The sequence below is a fragment of the Achroia grisella genome, unplaced genomic scaffold (assembly GCF_030625045.1).
Source record: "Achroia grisella isolate CSIRO2021 unplaced genomic scaffold, CSIRO_AGI_Agris_v1 utg782, whole genome shotgun sequence".
In the NCBI taxonomy this organism is placed as follows: domain Eukaryota; kingdom Metazoa; phylum Arthropoda; class Insecta; order Lepidoptera; family Pyralidae; genus Achroia; species Achroia grisella.
Window position 1 is genome coordinate 2,936,705 of NW_026713022.1, and position 22,353 is coordinate 2,959,057.

Here is a 22,353-nt window from a genome sequence, read left to right on the forward strand (position 1 = left end):
TGTGCAGACGACTTCTATTCACATTAGTCACGTGAATGGTTGTACGATAATAGGCGTGAAGACAATTACAGGAGTTATTTATATTTTAATTGCTTAATTTTTATAACAAATGTCAATATTTTTTCTTTGTTAAATCAAACCTATTTGTTAAGCGAATCATTGTATTGTCACCACTATGTACTTAGCTATAGAAGTCACAAACCGAAACACAAGTTTTAAGTATTTCAAATGTAAATTAATTCTGATTTAAATGTTAGTTTTAAGCAAATGTAAGTTTTTTTCGGCAAATATTGACTCGTGTGCAATATAGAATAGTTTTTCCCGATGAGTCATCACGCCTATGGTCTGTATGTCGCCAGATCGAATATAGCTCGTAGAATATTACTGGTAGCTTTACTTAGGTAAACTGAACTTAAATATATCATAAATATATATATGATATTGTCATGACCTTGTGGCTAAGAGTCAATATCGACTCGTATTTCGTTTAAGAAACTTTAAATTATTTTTTATATTGGGGCGTAGGTCGGATAATAACTATACGTCGGTTTAGTCCTAAACTTCTGTATATACGTAAGAATGGTATATGGATGGATACTAGAATACATTTTTCAAACACATCATGTCTACTATGTGTCTAATATTATAATCTATGTGAAAACGGTACCGAATTTAATAGAAACGGCCAATTCATAAATGTAATTGCAGTAATAAGTATTTAACAGTCTGTCTAATTAAATCTGTACAAAACGAATTATCGTGATTTGTGATTTACTCTCTTTTTTGTAGATAGCCGTATTATTTTTACCCTTTTTTAGTTCTCAAGCTTATTCTTTACTAGATATATTTAATATTATAAAGAGGTATTTTCAGGTTGGATGTACGGAGTATTCTCCGGTACTACTGATTGGATTTTGAAAATTCTTTTAGTGTTGGATGGGGGCCATTTATCGAGGATTTCTATAAGCTATATACATCACGCTACGACAAATAGGAGCGGATCTGCAATAAAATTGTTGCAAAAATTTGTAACAAGCGATGCAAAGTTGCGTAAGTGAGATAGGAGTATTATATATAAGTAGGAGCCACAGATGGATGGATCAACAATATAATACAAACAAATACAATTTAAACGTATTCATAAATAGGTTTATATTTTTATAATCTAGATGATTTAAAGATATAAAAAAAATATTTTAAATACTTTTAGGAACCTTGGATTTGTCTCATTGACATGGTTATATTATTACCACACGAAATATATGTATCGGATTTAAAACATTATGGGTACTGGATAGGTAGGTACACTCCAGAAATTGGCTGCTAAACTTAATATAGGCTACTTTCAAATATCATATTTATACATTTCGGAACTTTGTATTCGTCTTTACTGACGTAGTTATATATTTATCGAATACAAAACTTGTGGATACTGGATAGGTAGGTGGGCTGCTGAACAATACATGGGTACGCATAATATAGGCCGTGAGACATTCATTTAACATAGCAGGATGTCAGTTTCCATCAATTTAAATCATTGGATAATTATCCTCTAATTAAAACTAGCTTTTTAAAATATTATATTTCTTTGTCTTATATTTAGTCGAAATTAACATGTCTCTGCTATGAGGTGTTTTAAACTTAAAAAAAAACACGGTAAGTTAGTCTTTTTATTTATACTACCGATTCCGGCGGGTAAACTTTTCTTAATATTATTTGTCAATTTTATGCGTAAGTGATTTAATAAAGACATGCAAGTTTACGTCGTCGTTATAAGACCAATGAATGAAATTTTAATTGATCGCTTTACTACTACCAGTTTTAGAGACGTTTGTACCTTTAATTTAATTAAGGGGGTCTTCCTATGTGACGGCCTGTTTTTTAGGGATATTTTAGGATTTTTTTTCTACGACCAGTAAATATTTAGAGCTTCAAGTTTTTTATCATTTATTAACACATATTTGGACAGTATAAATATAAAATTTCAGCTAAAAATATTCAGTCAAACTAGAGTTACAGCGCTCTGAACACCCCCGCCTCGAAAAAAAGAGCTCCCACTTCCTCCACGATTCCGGCTGATCGGCTTATCTGAAAAAAAATAAAAAAATGGCGTTTTAATTTGTAGGCTTAAAAGCACGGAATGACCTATAATCAAATGAATATAAAAAAAATTGGATTTTTGATAGACATTTGAAATAAAAGTTGCAAATTAGGCGTTTTTTTTTTTTTGTTTTTTGCTATAAAAAAATCGAAGTTTTGAAAATTTTCGATTGATAATAGTTCATTCCATGCGTTTACATATATTGAGTGTGCCCTGTAAATTTCAAGTAATTCGGTCCAGCCGTTTCTGAGATACAATGGAGGAAAGTTTGAAAAACACAGTTTTGAAAAAAACGCGTTTAAAGTTTCAAGTCCGTTAAAAACTATTAAAATATCAACTTACTCTCAATCGGCGATGCCTGGTCCATAGAGTATTCCTTCCTCTTCCTCGTGAAACTCTTTTAAAGCAGATTGTTCAGCTCTTGAGTCAATCCTGGCTTGTTTAACGACATCACTTACGCGCCGCTCAGAGCGTAAGATTCGCTTTTCATCCCGTTTCTCAACATACGCTTGGGCTTCACGACCAACAGGGCATCCCATAATCGACATAACTTTTAAAATACCTTGAAAACCTTCATTAAAGATAATAACTGCTAAGTAGCTAGCAATTTCAACAACTTTGGGACCAGAATGAAGATGTTTAGGAGCGAAAGTCCAAATCAAAGAATTCAAAGATTCGTTATTGTTTTGTGTCTCTGCTCCTAAACAACGAATTAATAATTCGTCTTTCGATAAATCTTCGAAAACCGGTTTGATAGCTTCTTGGACTTGCGGAATTAGAGGTGGTTTATCGTGATGAAATTGGTCCAGTTCATTATTAGCTTCAGCCTTACGCCATTTACACCAACTGTCTTCGCCTTCTGGACAAAATTGATGCTGAGGGTTTTCATCAGAAGAACATTTGTGATAGTACGTTGCCCAAACTTCCTTTCTCATATCTTCAAGCGAATCTGGATGGCGTCGAATTGCTAATCCGTAGAATTTTGTAATTTCTTGGATAACTTTATCAGTAAGTTTACCTGCTCCTTTTCTGTTTAAGTCTGTAGAAACGTGTCTAAACTTGTATAAACAAATATATTAATAAAAGGGAGGCCAGGTATAAAGCCGACGGTACACAATAGGCCCGGTCTCTAACTGCCAACTCACCGCTCCGAAACGCTCTTTCTTTTACCTGCTGTATCTTTAAAACGACTTCGAATTTTCTAAAATCGCTTTACTACCGTATTCTAGACATGTCAAGGGAGCAATTTAAGAAAAAAAAAATCGATTTTTTCAACCCATCACATAGGAAGACCCCCTTAATGAAAGGGCCTGCAACTATCTTAATTATATATTCTAATATATATATGTCGATGTGATAAAATTGTATATTCAGCATTAGCTTCCATTCGCTATAAAGAAAATAGGTAATTCTTATCACCGTCAAGCAGGTCAAAAATAATAGTAAAATACAATATACCAGAATATTTCAGTCCTTCATTTAATAAAAATTATTTAACAGTATATGTCTGTATATAAAAACTGGATAACAGAACGTGAAATATTATGGAGTAAACTACATATATTGTAGTCTATATATTTTTGGTACAAAAAAGTATACATAATGTAAAATGACATGAATTTTATACATGCAAAATATTAACTCTCTTCATTATCAGAACTGTCTGATGAAATTTCTACAATTAAACTTGGATCATCTATATCGATATCCATTATAGTAGTAGTAAAAGAGTCGCCAAGACGTTGCAATGCTTTTAATAAATCTTCATTTGGATTCTCCTTTTTAATATCTATGGACAGTGTATCACAGTTTTCTTTATAGCTATTGTTTTCATTCTTGTGTGATGAACTTATTTTGCTAGTATTTGATACATGACTATTCTCTATGTGATGCTTTTTAGCGTTTTCAACTAAATTATCGTCCATAAATGTTATCAGCTCAGAATATTTTCTATCACTTAAACAATTATCATTTCTGTTCTTAGAATTCGGAAATGTTTTAACAATTTCCGATAATTTACGATTAACTTGTTCTAAAATATCATTTTCATTGTTACTATTTACGTCATTTGAATTACATACACTGTTGTCTTTATTTTCTATCTTTATTGATGATTCCGTATTATTAATTGTTATTGTATTATTCTGAGCGAAACTACGTTCAACATGTTCAGAATTTTCAAAAGAAAATTTGTTATTTATTATATTGTGTATTGGGTTTACACTCTCTTTTTCAAGTGGAGTGATGTTTGAAGATATATTTTCTATACATTCAGATTTTTTCACAACATTTTCTGGTAATACTGTACTATTTTGTTCAACGGTACTAACTGGCAACTCTATGTTACTTTGATTATTAACGTCGCCTAATTCAGATGTTTTTGTGTCATTATTAGTGCATATAACGTCTCTTTGAACACTATTATTATCTGCTTCACTTTGAACCAATGGCGGTAATGATGTGTTGTTGCAGTTTACTAATTTAACAAACCTGAAAAAAAAAATAGCCTAGGTATTCAACTAAATCTTAATACACTTACTTTTATTATATTTCTCTATCTGTCTATTCTGGTATTGAAATGAATGGCAATCAAACTGAGTTCTTACGCCCGACATATGATAGTCTAGATGATGCGGTATAACAGCAAGTTATACCGCATCTACCTAATCTAGACTAAGCCAAGCTAAGCAGAACTTATGTTAAAGATGCTATACAAATTGAACCTTGGTAAACACTGTCCCAATTTAGGATCGAAAATATATACCTATCCAAGATTTCAGCCTCTTTTTTCATAGCATGCCGTTTATTCTCCTCCAAGCGTGCTAACAAATGTGGATCTTCGTCGGCCGGGTCCGCTTCGAGATTGAATTGGACGTAACTAATGAGATCACGGTATTCGCGTTTTTGACGGTACTTTTGCAACTCATGACCGCAGCGCATGAACAGTGCCCTTGCTGGAATAAACAAATTAAATTATGTCAATATTTATTTTTACTTGTAGATGTTCTTTGTTACAAAAGGTTATAAAGAAAGGGTTCAAAAACATTCAATGCACAAAGTTATTTATAGTTTATTAGAAAACTATCAACACTTCTCCTTTATAGGCCTTCAAAATTGGCAATCTATACTATCTATCTAATTTTATAAAGCTGAAGTTTGTTTGAACGCACTAATCTCAGAAACTACTAGTTCTAATTGAAAAATTATTTTTGTGTTGAATAGTCCATTTGTCGAGGAAGGCTTTAACATTATGCTACGACCAATAGAAGCGACGCACTAGTAAAAAATGTTGCAAAAACGCAGAATATTATTCATATTTGAGGGCTTCCGTTGCGTGAGCAGCGCGAAGTCCCGGGCACAGCTAGTATATATAGAAAATCTTAGGGCCATATAACAGCATCATTGAAGGAAATATATTGGGAATTATGTACAATTTAAAACAAGGACATGTAAACAATTTAATACTTTGTCAATAGCAGCACTTTCAAATTAATGTGAAATAAATCGCTTTGTAATTATTTTTTTTGTTAATATAACAGGAAAGAAAATTAGATTGCGGAAAAAGAGTGTAATTTACTAGTATGTTGACTGTTAGTGAAATTGTGAGACAAAGCAAACCAACCTTCCTTATTAATCTGCGCTTCACTCCAGCCCAAATTTTCTGCCTTATTTGCTTCATCCACACATTGGATAACCTCATTGAAATCTGGGAATTGTGGATTTCCATCACTACCGATATTGTCATTTATCAATTGTTCTAACTTCTTAACAGGCAACAGTAGTCGATCGTTCATTACTTGGAGGCGAATTTTACGCCGCTTCACCGCTTCGTCGCCAGTCAGTGAACACAGCTCTTTGTACAATTTCACTATTGTAGCCTTCATCCTAGCAAATGAGTAAATAAACAAACTTTATGATTATTTTAATACATGAAGCAAAAACTACCCGTTTCTACAAAATTTGTGTGGACAGAGGTGTATGAAACACACCTATAAAGAGAGCAGAATGAATAGAATAGAAAATTCTTTATTCAAATAAATTTAATTTAAGGATGTTTGAATGCTAATATTTGTTAAAAATCACTACATACAAACATGTATTTGACATACAAACACACATATATTACATACATACATATATTATATATTAACTGTTATTGCTGATTCAAAGATCTTATTGTACTTTTATTATAGTCGAATTTCGACCACCAGGCGAGCACTATGGGTTTTATATTCATGACTTACATGACATCTAACAACTTTGAGATGTACAATAAGATATCACTGATCAATGTAATGCATAGCGTATTTTACAGTGACAGATTTAAATGTGTAAGGGTGTGTCCAGAATTTTATTCATAGGAGAAGACCAGGAGACTAAATATTTTTCTTCCATTACTTTGTCTATGTGCAGACTCAAAATGATTATATAAACATGATAGATGCGATGGGCGTTATGCAATCAACATAAAAATAAAAATAAACTGAAGGTGCAGCTTGATTAACATTCCAAAAAAATTACAATGTCATATAGTTATGATATCCTGTTTATTATTTGATAAATACTGCATATTGAGTTATCATTATAATGTATTTTTTATCTCTTATGAAATCAAATATATAAACAATTCAACCTAATCTATTTATTGCAAGAAATACTTACTGATCACATTGTATGTATGGCGATGACATAGAATCATCATCTACTTCTAATACTTCTAATTTTTCAATATTAATTTTTAATATCCTTATTTCTTCTTCAATTTGTTTTATTCTGTCTATATTTTTATCTCTTGATACTATATCACATTCTATTTCTTTCCGAACAACTAGTAAATTGTTATCAAATGCATCACTAGTGTCTAAAGTACAAGTTTTTTCATTATGAACATCACTTGAAACTAAATCAGTAGTTTCTTCACTACTAATCTTTTGATGTACCATTTTCAAAGCCTCCTGATCATTTACTACTAACTGGCTGTCTACATTGCTGTCTGATATTTTATCTCTTAAGCAATTACTTGTACCATTTAAATAATTGGATGATTCCTCACATTCATTCAGGTTTCCATACAAATTATTATTTATTAAAACATTATCATCACTTTTTAATACTTTTCCATCATCAACTTCCTCATCGCTTAAATCAATCACATCTATATTGTTCTCATTTAAGTTAACAGCTGGAACTTCTACTTCTAAGTAATTGTCTTGCTTCTCATTGTCCAGTTTTTGTCTTTTTTTGGGTTTATTTATTTCACTATTAATATGAATCCTGTTTTTGATTTTCTTGCTTGAAATACCTAGAAATATATTATATAGATGTGAAACAAAGTAACGGAAGTAATGCATCCAAAGTAATTTATATTTTGAAGAAAATATTTTCATGTGCAAGAATATATATAATTATTAAGTTTTCATAAATTCCATTTGGAAAAGAAAGTAATTTTTTCAATGACTTTTAGTCATAACCATTCTACTTCATGAAAAGTACCACTGACATCACAACCAGCACTGACACTAGTAGCAATATAGATTCTAGAACTATGGTGGTATCTGAATATTTAAAAATTTCATTGTCATTATCAAATTTAACAATTTTATTCAATTACCTGTTACATTATTTGACAATGTAATTAAATTTGCCTTTTTCCTAGTTTTACTAGCTTTCATAATATCACATAACCGTTTTACATGTGAGAATTTGTGAAAAGGGTCTGTATCTAATAGAGATATCATCTTATTCAAAACCCTATCAAAATCAGACGATATTTTGTAGTTTTCATCTATATCTCTGTATCTTGGCAACAGTGTCCTATTTATTACTCTTAGCATTCCATGTGAATTCTCCAAGTCAAGGCACTTCTCAATAATCTCTGCTAGCTTTTTATTTTCTTTATAAACACTGTCAAAAGTGACATGTGTTGCATTTATTGTGGTTCTATCTGATTGAATATCTACAATTTCAATATCATCATCACCTAGACTCTGTCTCTGTTCTGATACATAAACAACATCATCTGTTAACTTATCTTCATCTATCACTATTGTATCAACCACATCATTACTTATTTTCACTTCTCTATCTGTAGGTACTTCAACAAGCTGGAAATTAAAACAAAGAGTGTAAGTAACAGTGTCTAGTGTGCACCTCCTACCTTCTCTGCGTAAATACTCTCTGTCTACAGGTAAGATGACCATTTGGAAAATTAAACCAATATTAGTATTTTTATTCAGCACCTGGACATTTTACATTGTATCGGCTTAAGTCTCTTATTTCTTTACTTTAACACACCCAAAAAATTCTCATGTTCAAAGACTTATTTGATATGACATATTTGTACAACGGTCAGATGAGAGGTTGATTGTGGAAAATGGACTCCAACTTACATTACTTATTTGATATATTCATTCAGCGAGAGAATTAGGCTATGTATTAGAGACCCTGATCTTAGGAATATATTTTCTTTAAGATGTAATGATAGACTTCATCTAAAATTATCTGCAAATTAGATAAGTATACTGTAAAGTAATGCAACAGTTGGTAACTCCAGTTTTTACTACTTTACCTACTATATTCTAAAGTTCATTCATAGTTATACATATAATTATGTTGTCAATTAGGCAACAGTCCTGTTGATTGAGATAATAATTAACAAGGATTTTTATTTTTTATGTAAATATTATTGACTGCAATGTAGTCTATATGTAATATATGTAATTTAATATAGAAGTAAGAATCCTAGGATGGTGGTCTAGCAGATTAGCATATCACTTTAATTACGATGGTTGTGGGTTTGAATCCTTGCATGGTACGAAAATTTACATTCATGAGTATAATTATATCAGTCTGGGTGTTTTCTATGTATTTACAAAAAAGTATCAATGTATATGTATCAATTGTCTAGTACCCATAACACAACCTCTGCCTAGCTTGGGACTAGATGCTGCTGTGAGAATTGTAACGAAATATTATTACTATGTTATAATAACTAAAATCAGTGACATATTTATAGAAACAAAAAATAAATTTTTCCTTTCATAGTTAGACAGTTAGACCTAGTTTAAACAAATTATTCTCAAGTATGAAAATGTGTTTTGAAATACTTCTCCCATTTCATTAAAAAATGAAAGAATTATAGCTTATTACGCCGTCATGGCCGAAAAGTTAGCAAGTTCATATCTGGCACAGAAAAATATGTATCTATTTTATGAGGAAGAGATTTTTAGTAATGGGAACTATGGGAGCTACCCCATTGCTGCAATGCTGTAAGTTAGAACTAAACGCGGTCTGCCTGGCCTAGAAACCATTGGTCAATTCCTAGTAAATTGGCAACGTTCAGGTAACTAACCTAATTTCATGTTCCACTGGTACCCCGCCGGCATTTACCGTTAGCGCAAGCTAAATATTCCATAATCATCACATCACATCACCATGGACTGAGAGATGGTGTAATATGTGATAAGTCCTGAAGGTCTATTTAATAAAAAAAATATTTTATAAATGTAATGATAATAGTACACACCTCAGCGCTGAATGGATCATCGTTAATAATAACTACATCTTCTGCCATCGTATTTGTAAATATATATGTTGTATTTAAAACCATATACGATAATGCAGTACGACTAAAACTAAGAGACTATGAAAAAAAATATATATAACTTATAAATTAGATACAAAAGTACCTATATAGAACGTTTAAATTTTTTCCACATAACATAAATAATAGAGATGGCGATCTGACATCGATTAATCGAGAAATCGATTTATTTGACGAAACAAAAATCGATTCATAACACTTGTAGATCGAAATGAGATTTATATATATTTATGTGTATATATGTATCATTTCGATTCAAATTATTAAAAAATCATTTTTTTCGGAAAGAATATTTTATAATTATTTCATGTATATTTTTTAACGTCGGACCAAACATCAGTCGTCAATTGTCAAAGTTATCATGTGTTTGTCAGGTGCAGGATGTACCTACTTACTTTTTTTATTTAACGATTTTTACGGCTCCGATTGTAAGCCTATTAGAATCTGTATTTGTCGTTAAATTAAATCTACTAAAATGACATCTTGTTTTATTTGAATAATTGGGTGCTTTTAGTTGTAGAAGTACCTATCTAGAATATGTTGAATGATATAGGTGAATACATAGAGGTTCATATACATAATTGTATTTGACTAATAAATTCTGTCATTGTAAAAAAATATATTTATAGATTTAAGTTACGTTTAACATCATGTCGTTCGTTTTTTATTAAAAATATCCATTAAAATCTAGTTTCGTTTCACTCGGAATATACAATATTCGAAACAACAAAATACGTTGTGTCAAAAATAATCAACAAGTATTAAAATACAAATCTATAAAAATATCAATTAGTAGCTTTTTATAGCACCTATTTCGCTTGATGATAGGTATTATTGCAAAACGCTGTCGTTGGGACAGTGGATCGTTTTGAGGAAAATTACATCGAAGGACAGCCAGTGCTAGCCAACCATTGAAATGGCTACTCACAATAAAGTCACCGTCTAGTAACTAGTAGGTTTGATATCGGCGATCATGTTGTGTACAAATGCAACGTTTTAAACAATGCTTCTAAAGGTGTTTCATGTAAGTTTCATGCGTCTCAATTTGTTGGTATCTATAATAGAGTAGTAGTCGTATAATAGAGTATTGTATTCCTCCTGATCCGTTGTTGCCTAAACGTAAAAGAGGTTGCTCTCGTCCACGCAGGAAAGATATACAGTCCAGTTTATATACACAGCCCGATCTTATTACATCACTAACTTACCTAGTCAGTCATTCTGGTAGTTCAGAGGATTTGCGAGTTCCCTCGCGAGGACGCCCTGGCGGACTCCAGGGGGAGGGAATAGCGTGTGGCAATCGCCCTAAATGCACCACTAGGTTTCCAGCCCGATATCGCGAGTTTCCGGTGACAATAGCATATTTCCGGTAGTTATTATTTGATTGATTAAAGTTTATTAAATTAAAGAACATTATTGCATTCATCATCTCATTATAACATACATTCATAACACAAATACATAAGACATGTCATGTAAAAATAATAAAAATATGTACATCAATATATGTTATTTAATGTAGGTCTATACTAATAATATTATAAAAAGGAAAAGTTTCATTGCTTGTATGTATCGAATAGGCTCCGAAACTACTGGACCGTTTTGAAAAATTCTTTCAGCATTAGGAATCTACACTATTCCTAAGTGTCATATAGTATAATATAGCCTATATTATATTTCCATAAAAATTTGTGTAAAAAAATTACATAAAAAATACCAAACAGTGCGTGCGCTGCGAAAAATATTGATGATAGAACAAAATGAAGTAGGTACTGTGACTTTGTAGAACACATCATTATCTACAAAAAGTGTCACGACGGCATGTGTCCAACTATTATAGTTATGTCACAATAAGTGTTTTATTTTAATTTATAAATCTAATAATTTAAATGCCGCCGCTAGAATAAGCCCTTAATTTGCATCTTGCTATTAATCCTTATCAAAATAAATTACTTACTATATTCACGACTGGTTCAATACCTTTACATAACTTTTAGAATTATTCAATGTGGACATTCCATTCGAAAGATATCACGTAATTAAAATTGTAAGTATTAGAAAAAAACCCGGTCGGTTAGCTATAAACCAAATGCGATGTAGGGTCGTCACTGGGGTACGGAAGGGGGATACTTGCTAAGTTAAGGTAATCAGGGAAGGTAGCAGTTACTTCGTCAGGATTGCTGTACCTCTCTTAACGGATGTAAAAACTGCTCATTCTACTTTTAAACTTTCGCTATCCGTAAATCTTGACCAACAATCTACATGTTCTATCCACAAAACTGGGCCTCTTGGTAAATTCCTACAAGATGTCTTTGTGAGATGAATGCACCATGAGCCATAGAGCCCGTGGGTAGAACCTTAATAGATCTTAGAAATACCTCTGCTCTCATGGGCGGGATTACTTTTATATTTGCTGGAGATTTCCGACAGACTCTCCCTGTCATTAACGTAGGTACGCGAGTAGAGCCGCGGGCGGGACTAGTATTGAATAAGTCAAGTAACATCTGTAACACAGGGATTCCCTAGCACAGATGTTACAGCATATAAATTAATGTTATTGTACAAAAATTAATAAATATTATTGCATATATCATTATTAGCACACTTTCTATACGTGCCTTGCACCATCCACGTCCTTGCAACTTCCTAGAATCCATATCGCACGGCACGTGTACCAGGTTCGCAGCAAAATAGATCATAAACCTAATCTAAGAGGACGTGTACACACACCTCCTTAAATTATTATTATTAATCGATCGCTATAATTTGTGTGCCATGTGTACATCTAGCTTAAATTAATGAAAGTGCCTGCAACTATTTGTGTAAGTCGATAAGACAAATTATTATATTCTGCATTGGCTTCCATTTGGTATAAAGAAAGTAGGTAATTCTTGCCGAAGTTAAGCATGCCAAACGTAATAGAAAAAAAACAATTTAGCAGAATATTACAGACAATTATTTAATAAAAAAAATATTTTACAGTATATAATATATATCAACAATGTAAAGCCAGGATTACAGTAGGTACGTGATACTGTTATCGAGCAAAATATGTAGATTGTATTCTAGGTATTTTCAGTATAAAAAATCAATACACTACATTATACGAATGGAATTTTTATACATCCAAAATATTAAATCTAAGAGATTTATACAATTAAACATGGATCCTCTACATCAATTTAGTAGTAGGACCTAAGAGACGCCAAGACGTTACAATGCTTTTACTAAATCTTCATTTGGATTCGCCTTTTAAATATCTATCTATCTTTTAAATATGGATGGTATATAACAGTTTTCTTTATCTCAATTTATATTTCTAGTATTTGTAAAAATGATTATCCTCTATGAAATAATGCTTTTTAGCATTTTCAACTAAATTATCGGCCCTATATGTATGTATGTTATCAGCTCAGAATATTTTCATATTATCATTTCTATTCTTAGAATCCGGAAATTGCATATTTTAACAAATTATATTTTTATTTATTAAACAAGATTAAATATTGATTCAAGATAGTCAGATAATATACGATTAACTTGTTCCAAAAAATAATTTTCATATAATTGCTCACTATTGACGTCATTTGAATTTGATCCCTCGTTCTCTTTCCTGTCGTCTTTATTTTCTTTCTTTATTAATGATTCCGTATTATCAATTGTTCTTGTATGTAACTTGTGTTCAACATGTTCTAAATTTTCAAAAGAAAGTTTGCTATTTATTGTATTGTGTATTTGGATGTCACTTTCATTTTTAACGTCGCCTTATTCAGATGATTTTGTGTTATTATTCGTGAATATAACCTCTGTATGAACACCATCATTGTCCGCTTCGTTTTTTATTAACTTCTCACACCTGAATAAAAATAGTTTAGCAATTCAATTAAATCGAAATAAACTTATTATTATTTATTTATATTATATATTCCTCTATCTGTCTTGGTCTTGGTATTTGAAATGAATGACAAACATTCTGAGTTCCTAAGACTATAGACAATCGAGAACAATCTTTAGTTCCACAGAAGACTTCAGCGTTTGTATGCTTTTGTAAAATTGTATTGAAAAATTGGTATTTAATACATCATTATTATTACAGATATATTTCTACTAGATTTAATATATTCTCTATGATTGGTTAATTAATTAGATTAGAGGAACTAGATAATTAAATATTTACAATAGCTTATACTTTTTATTAACACTCGAAACTTTTATAATTATAAATCAACATGAATAAATAACAATAAATAACATTCATTTATTCCTAACATAGGTACACAGAAAATAACTCCAAGACCTATAAAAGGTATGGTACCTTGGTAAACACTGTCTCAATTTAAGAAAAAAATACTATAATATATATATATAGGTACCTGTCCTAGTCTTTCAGCCTCTTTTTTCATAGCTTGCCGTTTATTCTCCTCCAAGCGTGCTAACAAATGTGGATCTGTGTCGGCCGGGTCCGCTTCGAGTTTGAATTGGACACAACTAATGAGATCACGGTATTCGCGCTTTTGACGGTACTCCTTCAACGCACGGCTGCAGCGCATATATAGTGCCCATGCTAGATGTAACAAATTAATTTATATCGATATTTGTTTTTACTTGTGAATATTCTTTGTTGATTATAAAAAAGGATTCGAACATATTCAATGCATAAATATACTATTATCGATAGTTTATTAGAAAACTATCAACACTTTTTTCTCGTTTATAGACCTAAATAGGTAAGTATAATAATAATAATAAGTGTGGAGAAAACCAACAAAAGCTGAGAAAACAATGAAATAAAGAATAATAATAATAATTATATAATAACCTGTCTCTACAAAACCAGCTATATTGAGAAATAATATACATAATAATAATAATCTCAGGACAATTCACACAGCGCCATCTAGACCCAAGTTAAGCTAGCTAAAGCTTGTGTTATGGGTACTAGACAACTGTAACTGTGTTACTTTTTTTTCGTAAAAATATACATATTGTACATAGAAAATACCCAGACCGATACAAACAATCATACTCATGAATACAAATGTTTGTGCCGTGCGAGGAATCGAACCCACGACCGGACGCATTCCAGGACAGATTGATGTGCCTTTAAATGCGGAAACAGTAACGGTCGAATTTGTTTTGACTGACTTGACTTTTGACTAATATTAGAAACACGACGTTTGTGAATGTGGTTACATGGATGTTTGTTACTCTTTCAGCCAAAACTACTCGATGGATGTCAGCGAAACTTTACAATAATATAGCATCAGGATAACACATGGGCCATGTATTTCATGCTGGCACAGCTAGTTGTTAGATAAAGTAAACAAACCTTCATTATTTATCTGTGCTTTAGTCCAGCCCAGATTTTCTGCCCTGTTGGCTTCATCCACACATTGAATAACCTCATTGAAACCTGGTAATTGTGGATTTCCATCACTACCGATATTGTCATTTATCAATTGTTCTAACGTCTTAACAGGCTATTGTGGTCGATCCTTCATACTTGGAGGCGAATTTTACGTCGCTTCACCTCTTCGTCGCCAGTCAGTGAACACAGCTCTTTGTACAATTTCACTATTGCAGCTTTCATCCTAGCAAAGAAATAAATGAACAAACTTTATCATTATATTAAAACATGAAGCAAAAACTTTGTACTTGTACCCCTTTTTACAAAAATTGTGCGAACGGAGGACTGTGATATTTTGCACACATATAAAGAAGGAGTGTAGAATGCTAATATATTTTTTAAATTATACTTAAATAATACATTAAAGTAATATAAAAAGACATGAACTACCATGTATTTGACACACAAACGCATATATACTCTTTTGTTTAATTGTTAAAAGGCGCGTAAAAGTTAAAAATCACGTAGTTAGACGAACACTAGTATACATAATTAGAGGACTTATTAGTTTCATATTCATGTATTATACAGTACAAATGTACAGGTATATGTAATAACTTTGAGAAATAGAAATAGAAATAATCTTTATTCAAATAAACATAATATAAGCACTTTTGAATAGTCAATTTTTTTTATTCTACCGCTCATTCGGTATGCAGACTCATCACAAAAAGAATGAACAAGAAACTTGTGTGTTAAGTGAATATTGCTTTAATTGTATTTACATTAACAAGGATTAGGCATGCGACAATCAACATAGAAACCGCTATGCACTTCATCTCTGTTCGATCAGATAACATTGTCATCATTATGTCATGTCATCATTTGTAAATTCTTCAATTTTGTAATAAGCTTTTTTACAATTAAATATTTTATAAGACATTTCAATTTTTTCTGGCTTATTGAGTACAGACTCTAGCAGTTTGTTGTAAAACCTTACGCAATTTCCATAAAATGATTTACTAACTTTTGTCAAACGGCACTTAGGTAAAATTAATTTGTTGATATTACGTAAGCTTATATTAGTGTAAAGCCTACTTTTTTAAAACTGTCAATGTTTTTCCTGGCATACATGAAATATTCGTAGATGTATTGAGAAGCAACGGTGAGGATATTTGATTCTTTAAAACACTCACGCAAAGACTCCCTGGAACCCATACCGTAAATGGAGCGGACAAAATTTTGCAAAGTAAATACTGTATTTATATTAGCCCCATAATAAAATACCGTACGACATAATGCTATGAAAATAGCTAAAATATACAAGTTTAGCCGGCGCCACGTCTATTAATTGTCTAATTTTTCTTACCGCATAAGCGGCAGAACTGAGTCTATTTGCCACACACCATATTTAGAAATATGAGCACCTCATTGCAGTTTGGAGTATAATATGATACCAAGAAATACAGTATCATCTACAAAGTTAATAAGTTTATTATTCAATACGATTTTTGAGTCTACCTTCCTTAGATTGGGAAGCGTAAATTTAATACACTTTGTTTTATCTACATTTAATAGCATATTATTAGCCGTAAACCATTTTAAAACGGAAGAGAGAGCACTGCTTACTTCGTCCATGTCATTAATATGTCGATTGACTTTAAATACTAATGAAATATCATCGGCAAACTTCGGTTTCTACATGTCTGCCATTTTTTTAACCATGTAAGGAAGGTCATTTACGTAAACCAAAAATAAAAAAAGGATCTAGAATAGATCCCTGAGAAACACCCATTTTAACACTGGATCCTTCGGATCTTACACCGTTTATTTCGACAATTTGCATTCTATTATCTAAATAGGATTTCATCATCTTTAGAGCTTCCTTTTTAATACCGTAATGTTCTAGTTTGAGTAAAAGTATTTCGTGATAAACGCAATAAATTCTTTTGAGAGGTCACCGAATACACCGATAGCACCAGCGTCAATAGTTGATTTACCGGTCGTGAAACCATATTGTCGACTGTGTAGTAATCTATTTCTCTTACAAGTGTTGAAGCATTTGATTGAGCATAATTTTTTCAAACACTACTTAGTACTGGTAAGATAGATATGGGCCTAAAATTGCCTACTTCAATTTTATCCCCTGTCTTAAACAGTTTTTATACTATGTTTCATTAAATTGAGAAAAACTCCGTCAGAAATACATTTGACATACCTCAATGATCTTCTATATTTTTTAAATGTAATTGTTTAAATGTTTTCGTTATCGTAGCTAGGCTAATACATTTAAATTTAAATGTAATAGGACAAGAAACAATATTATCAATAAAAAAATATTTAGCTATACTTGGAGATGATTATACAGATGAAGCAATATCAATTGGAATATTGGCAAAAAAATTGTGAAATATATTTACAATAACTTTCGTAGACGTTACCAATTTTTATTTGAAGTAAAATCATTACAAGCGGTATTATTCTTACCAGTTTCTTTGTTTATAATATTCCACACTGTCTATATCTTTTCTTTGGATTCTTTAATTTTTTTTATTTAGATAAATTGATTTGATTCAGGAACTTTTAAAAATGTATGTAATGTAGTAACATTACATACATTTTATACCTTTTGACATTATTTACAAATGCATTATCAAAATGGTATTGTTTTTGTGCATATAAATCAACTAATATATTTCAGCTTTTAATAATACCCGTAGTTGTCCATCCTCAAAATTTTGTTTTTTGCTAATCCTGGTTATTTTTTTGTTAAAAATTCTATTATATTCGTTACAAAGTTTATTAAAAGTTTGTTAGGTTTAGGTCTAGATTGAAGATGGAAATTTAATTTACTTCGTACTGATGTTTTGAATTCATTGTTCTTATAACCAGTTAACTTTGTTAGTTGTAGTTTAGAACTTAACTTAATATGCTATAGTCGTCGTCGATCTCACATTGTGTTATTTTACTGATAAAGGCTATAACAGAATAGCAGAAAGGGTGGACTCACTGCCCTCACTGAGTTATAGACTGTTTTGTTGATTCATTCATTAGTTTTAAATTATATTATTGTATGGGCAACAGTTGTATTGTGTGAAAAGTTTTTGTTTGAGACAAATAAAGATTATTATTATTCTTTTTTTTTTTCACAAATTCTCATCTCCCCTTATAAGGAGAGGAGATGGCACCATACCCCCGGCAGAAGCACAGTCGGCTGGGGTTCAGGGCCCCAGGGAGAGAAACCGGCGTATAATGCGTGCAGAATCTAAGAGCACCGCTTTCTGCATCTTTCCCGGGAGTGAGCCGCCCCGGAATCCCAACCGTCTGAGACAGCTTTTCCCCATAATTCTTTTGGTAAATTAGTTTCTGCAAATTTGGTTCGTGTTGTATTTAATAATGATCTATTCATTCTTTCACTAGTTCCGTTTTGCATTGGAGTGTATGGTGAAGTACCTTTTTGCCGACAGTAGTTTTTGAATCGAGATGATGTAAGTTCTCCACCATTATCTAGTCTTAATTTCTTCGTTTTAAAACCTAATTGTGTCTTTACATATTTAATATAGTGTATTAAATTTTCTTCCGCTTCATTCTTTGGTTTTAATAATTTTTCTGTAACAAAATGAGAGTAGTCATCAACAATTACCTGAAAATATTTTTCTCCATTAATATTTGCTTGTCCAATAGGTCCACAAATATCGGAATGAATCAAATCACCAATTCCTTTTGAATCACTTTTTGTTTCATGAAATACTTTTCTGGTACTCTTACCTTCAGTACAGCTGTCACATACTTTATTGGATAAACGGGAGCCCTAAAATTCTAAAACCTTTTCTATTCAAATGACCTAATCGCCTATGCTACAATGAGGCAATCTTATCATCTCTTTCACTCAACATACTAATGAAATATCATCGGCAAACAGAAATATGTCTGCCATTTTTTTAACCATGTAAGGAAGGTCATTTACGTAAACCAAAAATAAAAAAAGACCTGTAATTACCTTTTCTCCATTATATATTGATACAAAATCTTCATGAAATTTTATTTCTAATTTCTTAGATAAAAGCTGTCTAACTGACAATAAATTATATGACAAATTCTCTACTATTAAACATTGAATCGTAATATTTTCATTTTGACAACTGACATTTATTTTACCTTTTTCTTTACTTGTTAAATATTGGCCATTTGCAATATAAATATTTATTTCTTCAATTTCCCTAATATAGTACATGAAACCTTTATAAGAAGATTTTATCAAATGTTCAGTCGCTCCTGAATCTATAATAAATTTTGTTGTATTATTTTTACTATTTTCACCATATGTTACCTGTTCCTTCTCACCGAAAGCTGTCCGCACCGAAATCTTCCTTGCCATGGTCTTCCTCGCCCCCTCATATTAATTCGACCTGCTCCGTGCCAGGATCGACCTCGTCCTTGTCCATATCTTTGTATGTCTTTTTTATTATACTGTTCTTGTTGATTTTTCTTACATTGAAATGACTTATGACCTCTTTTTCCACATGTATAGCAGCAGAAGATTTGTTCTGAAAGTATATCTGTCTGTTCTTTAGTTTTGTACTTAATTTCTGCATCTAGTAATCTTGTTTTGACGAAATCCATGTTTATTTTATTTTCTAATGACATTGTTTCTATTGAAGTAATAATTGTGTCATAATTCGAAGGCATAGAGGATAATAGGTAGCATATCTTGTCTTCTTCTTGTACAGTATTGCCTATTCCGTTTAGTTCTATTATTAATCTATCGAATGCCATGAAGAAATCTTGCAATTTTGTATCTGATGTACATTTTAATGTGATAAGTTTTCTTTTTAAATGTAATTTATTAAAAATACTTTTCCTTTCAAATTGTCTTTCCAAAGCGGTAATCATTTCTAATGCGGTACTACAGTTTCTAGTTATTTTATTATATTTACTTTTATTTCATCATAATTCGTGGGCTGCGCAGTGGAAGCGTGCTATTGGGACTTTATTTATGCTGAGGGCAAATAAGGAAACGCCATTTTATTCGCAGTCGTCTTTTTTATTAATATGTTTTCTATTTTTATATACAAATAATATATGTCAATATAACAAAGGAGTTTTATGTCCTACAGTTCCAGACTGGTTGGGATAAGACCGTTCACGTTTATTATTATTATTATTATTATTATTAAGTCTCGTTTTAATATTTAAATTTTATCAATTTTATGTATTTGATTTGGAAAGATTAGTGTTTGACCACAGTGATCTGAAGGAAGATTACTTATTATTAATTTTTCTAAATACTCACTGTTAGCTAAGAACAAGTAGCAGACGTGGCCGTGATACGAGTGGGTTCGTGGAAGACAACTCAAGTCAAAAGATTTAAATAAATTAATATATTTAGTTGTGGTGGCATTATGTATTTGATAATATGACTACATTAAAATCAAAATACACTTTTTTTTGTTACTATTAAATAATCTTTTTAACATATCCTCTTCAAATACATTATAATCACTATTGGGAGGTCTCAATACACACATAAGTAAGTAATTTTCTAATTCTACACATATCTCAATATGACACTCTATAGAAAAATTAACAATATCAGTGCGTTCTTTTACTTTTATATTATTTTTAACAAATATTATAGAACCTCCTCTATTTACTAACTTTCTATTGAAGTGGTGTACAGTAATACATCACAGTCTCATAAATTAACACACTGTAGTGGCAGATGTGAATTAGCATGGGTATAGTCAGAATTTTATTCTTATGAGAAGTTTGGGAGACTATGTTTTTTATTACATTAACATGTGCACGCACGAAATGGCTATCTGTACTGAGGTATTTGTTGTGTATTTATTGTGGAGATGCGATGTGCGTTCTGCAATGAACATAAAAATTCCAACTGAAGGTGCAGCTTGATTGTCACTTCAAAAAAGTAACAATGTTTAATAAAAACATCCTTATCCATAGTCATATCGTTATGGTATCCTGTTTATTATTTGATAAATATCGCATATTTGAGTTATCATGCTAATCGATTTTCATTTCTAAATAATTAAACCTAATATATTTATTCCAAGAAATACTTACTTTTTTTTTTATACCACTTATGTGGCAAACAAGCATACGGTCCATCTGATGGAAAACGGTTACCGTAGCCTATGGACGCCTGAAACACCAGGGGTGTCACATACGCGTTGCCGACCCTTAAAAAACATTAATATACCCTTCTTGAAAAACCCCATGCTGTAGTCTCTCGAGAAAACCTCGGCAGGTAGTTCATTCCACAATCTAAGTGTATGCGGGAGGAAGCTCCTCTGAAACCGCACTGTCCGACACCACTTAGGTTCCAGCGTGTGGGGATGAATTCCCTGTCGATGGCGAGCGGTGCGATGGTAAAAAGTAGCCGTAGGCATCATGTAGAATAGAATAGAAATAGAAAATCATTTATTCAAATAAACTTGTCAAAGCTACTCACAATTGCCATCTGATAGTTATAGTATTCACATTTTACATAAGAATGCATGCGGCAATTAATACAAAAACCGCTACGCTTTCATATTTCTAAAATCAATCAATTAAATCAAGAAAGCAATGAGAAAATAAAATTATAACGTTGTATGCTAATAAACTAATTATTTACTTGATATGTTGTCATCTATGAATTCGTCTATCCTGTAATAGGCTTTCTTACATAAAAATTGTTTAATATAAGATTTGAATTGCCTCTCTGTCAGATTTAATGCAGATTCTGGCAGTTTATTATAAAATCTTATGCAATTACCATAGAATGAATTACTGATTTTGTGCAGACGGCATTTAGGTAAAATAAGCTTATTTATATTGCGTAAGTTTCTACTTGTACAGTCTTTGTGTTTTTTAAAACTCTCTAAGTTCTTCCGTGTATACATAATATTTTCATAAATGTATTGTGAAGTAACGGTGAGGATATTTGATTCTTTAATGTTTTGATTCTTTCATGTCAAACAATTCATCAGAACACAGTCCGTTGTATATTCGGTAGAACACACAAAACGATGATAAGTCTCGCCTCAAGTTAAGTGGTTCGATACCGTTTGAGAGATTGGGATCATCGACAATTCTCATAGCACGTCTCTGAACCGAGTCAAAAGGACCGAGCTGGTATCCAGGTGCTCCTGCCCAAAGATGAGAGCAGTACTCCATGTGCGGCCGAACTTGCGACTTATACAAGAGAAGTCTCTGGTTCGCAATGAAGTACCGCCTCGCTCTATTCAGCACACCGAGCTTTTTGGACGCCAGCTTGACCTTTTCTTCGAGGTGACTACGGAA

The 22,353-nt window shown here is 31.7% G+C and overlaps 1 protein-coding gene and 1 long non-coding RNA gene across 2 annotated transcripts; both read right to left on the reverse strand.

The window, feature by feature from the left end:
• Window positions 1–3,698: 3,698 nt before the first annotated feature.
• Window positions 3,699–9,783, reverse strand: LOC131851251 (hybrid signal transduction histidine kinase A-like). Its single transcript, XM_059201718.1, has 6 exons — window positions 9,627–9,783; window positions 7,713–8,205; window positions 6,764–7,403; window positions 5,724–5,986; window positions 4,866–5,055; window positions 3,699–4,591 (listed from the first exon to the last, which is right to left on the reverse strand). The coding sequence occupies exons 1-6, from the start codon at window positions 9,708–9,710 to the stop codon at window positions 3,739–3,741; spliced, it is 2,523 nt and encodes an 840-aa protein (XP_059057701.1). The 5' UTR covers window positions 9,711–9,783; the 3' UTR covers window positions 3,699–3,738.
• Window positions 9,784–13,276: 3,493 nt separating this feature from the next.
• LOC131851303 (uncharacterized) lies at window positions 13,277–15,286 on the reverse strand. Its single transcript, XR_009357872.1, has 3 exons — window positions 15,031–15,286; window positions 14,075–14,265; window positions 13,277–13,557 (listed from the first exon to the last, which is right to left on the reverse strand). It is a non-coding gene; the product is annotated as an uncharacterized LOC131851303 (long non-coding RNA).
• Window positions 15,287–22,353: the final 7,067 nt, after the last annotated feature.

What these genes read in the sequence shown, in the direction of transcription:
- LOC131851251 (XM_059201718.1), bottom strand. Translation starts at nt 9,710, where the DNA reads ATGGTTTTAAATACAACATATATATTTACAAATACGATGGCAGAAGAT. An exon ending in ATGATCCATTCAGCGCTGAG is followed by an intron (nt 8,206 to 9,626) that starts GTGTGTACTATT and finishes TTTAATTTCCAG; the next exon opens with CTTGTTGAAGTACCTACAGA. An exon ending in ATTGTCAAATAATGTAACAG is followed by an intron (nt 7,404 to 7,712) that starts GTAATTGAATAA and finishes ATATATTTCTAG; the next exon opens with GTATTTCAAGCAAGAAAATC.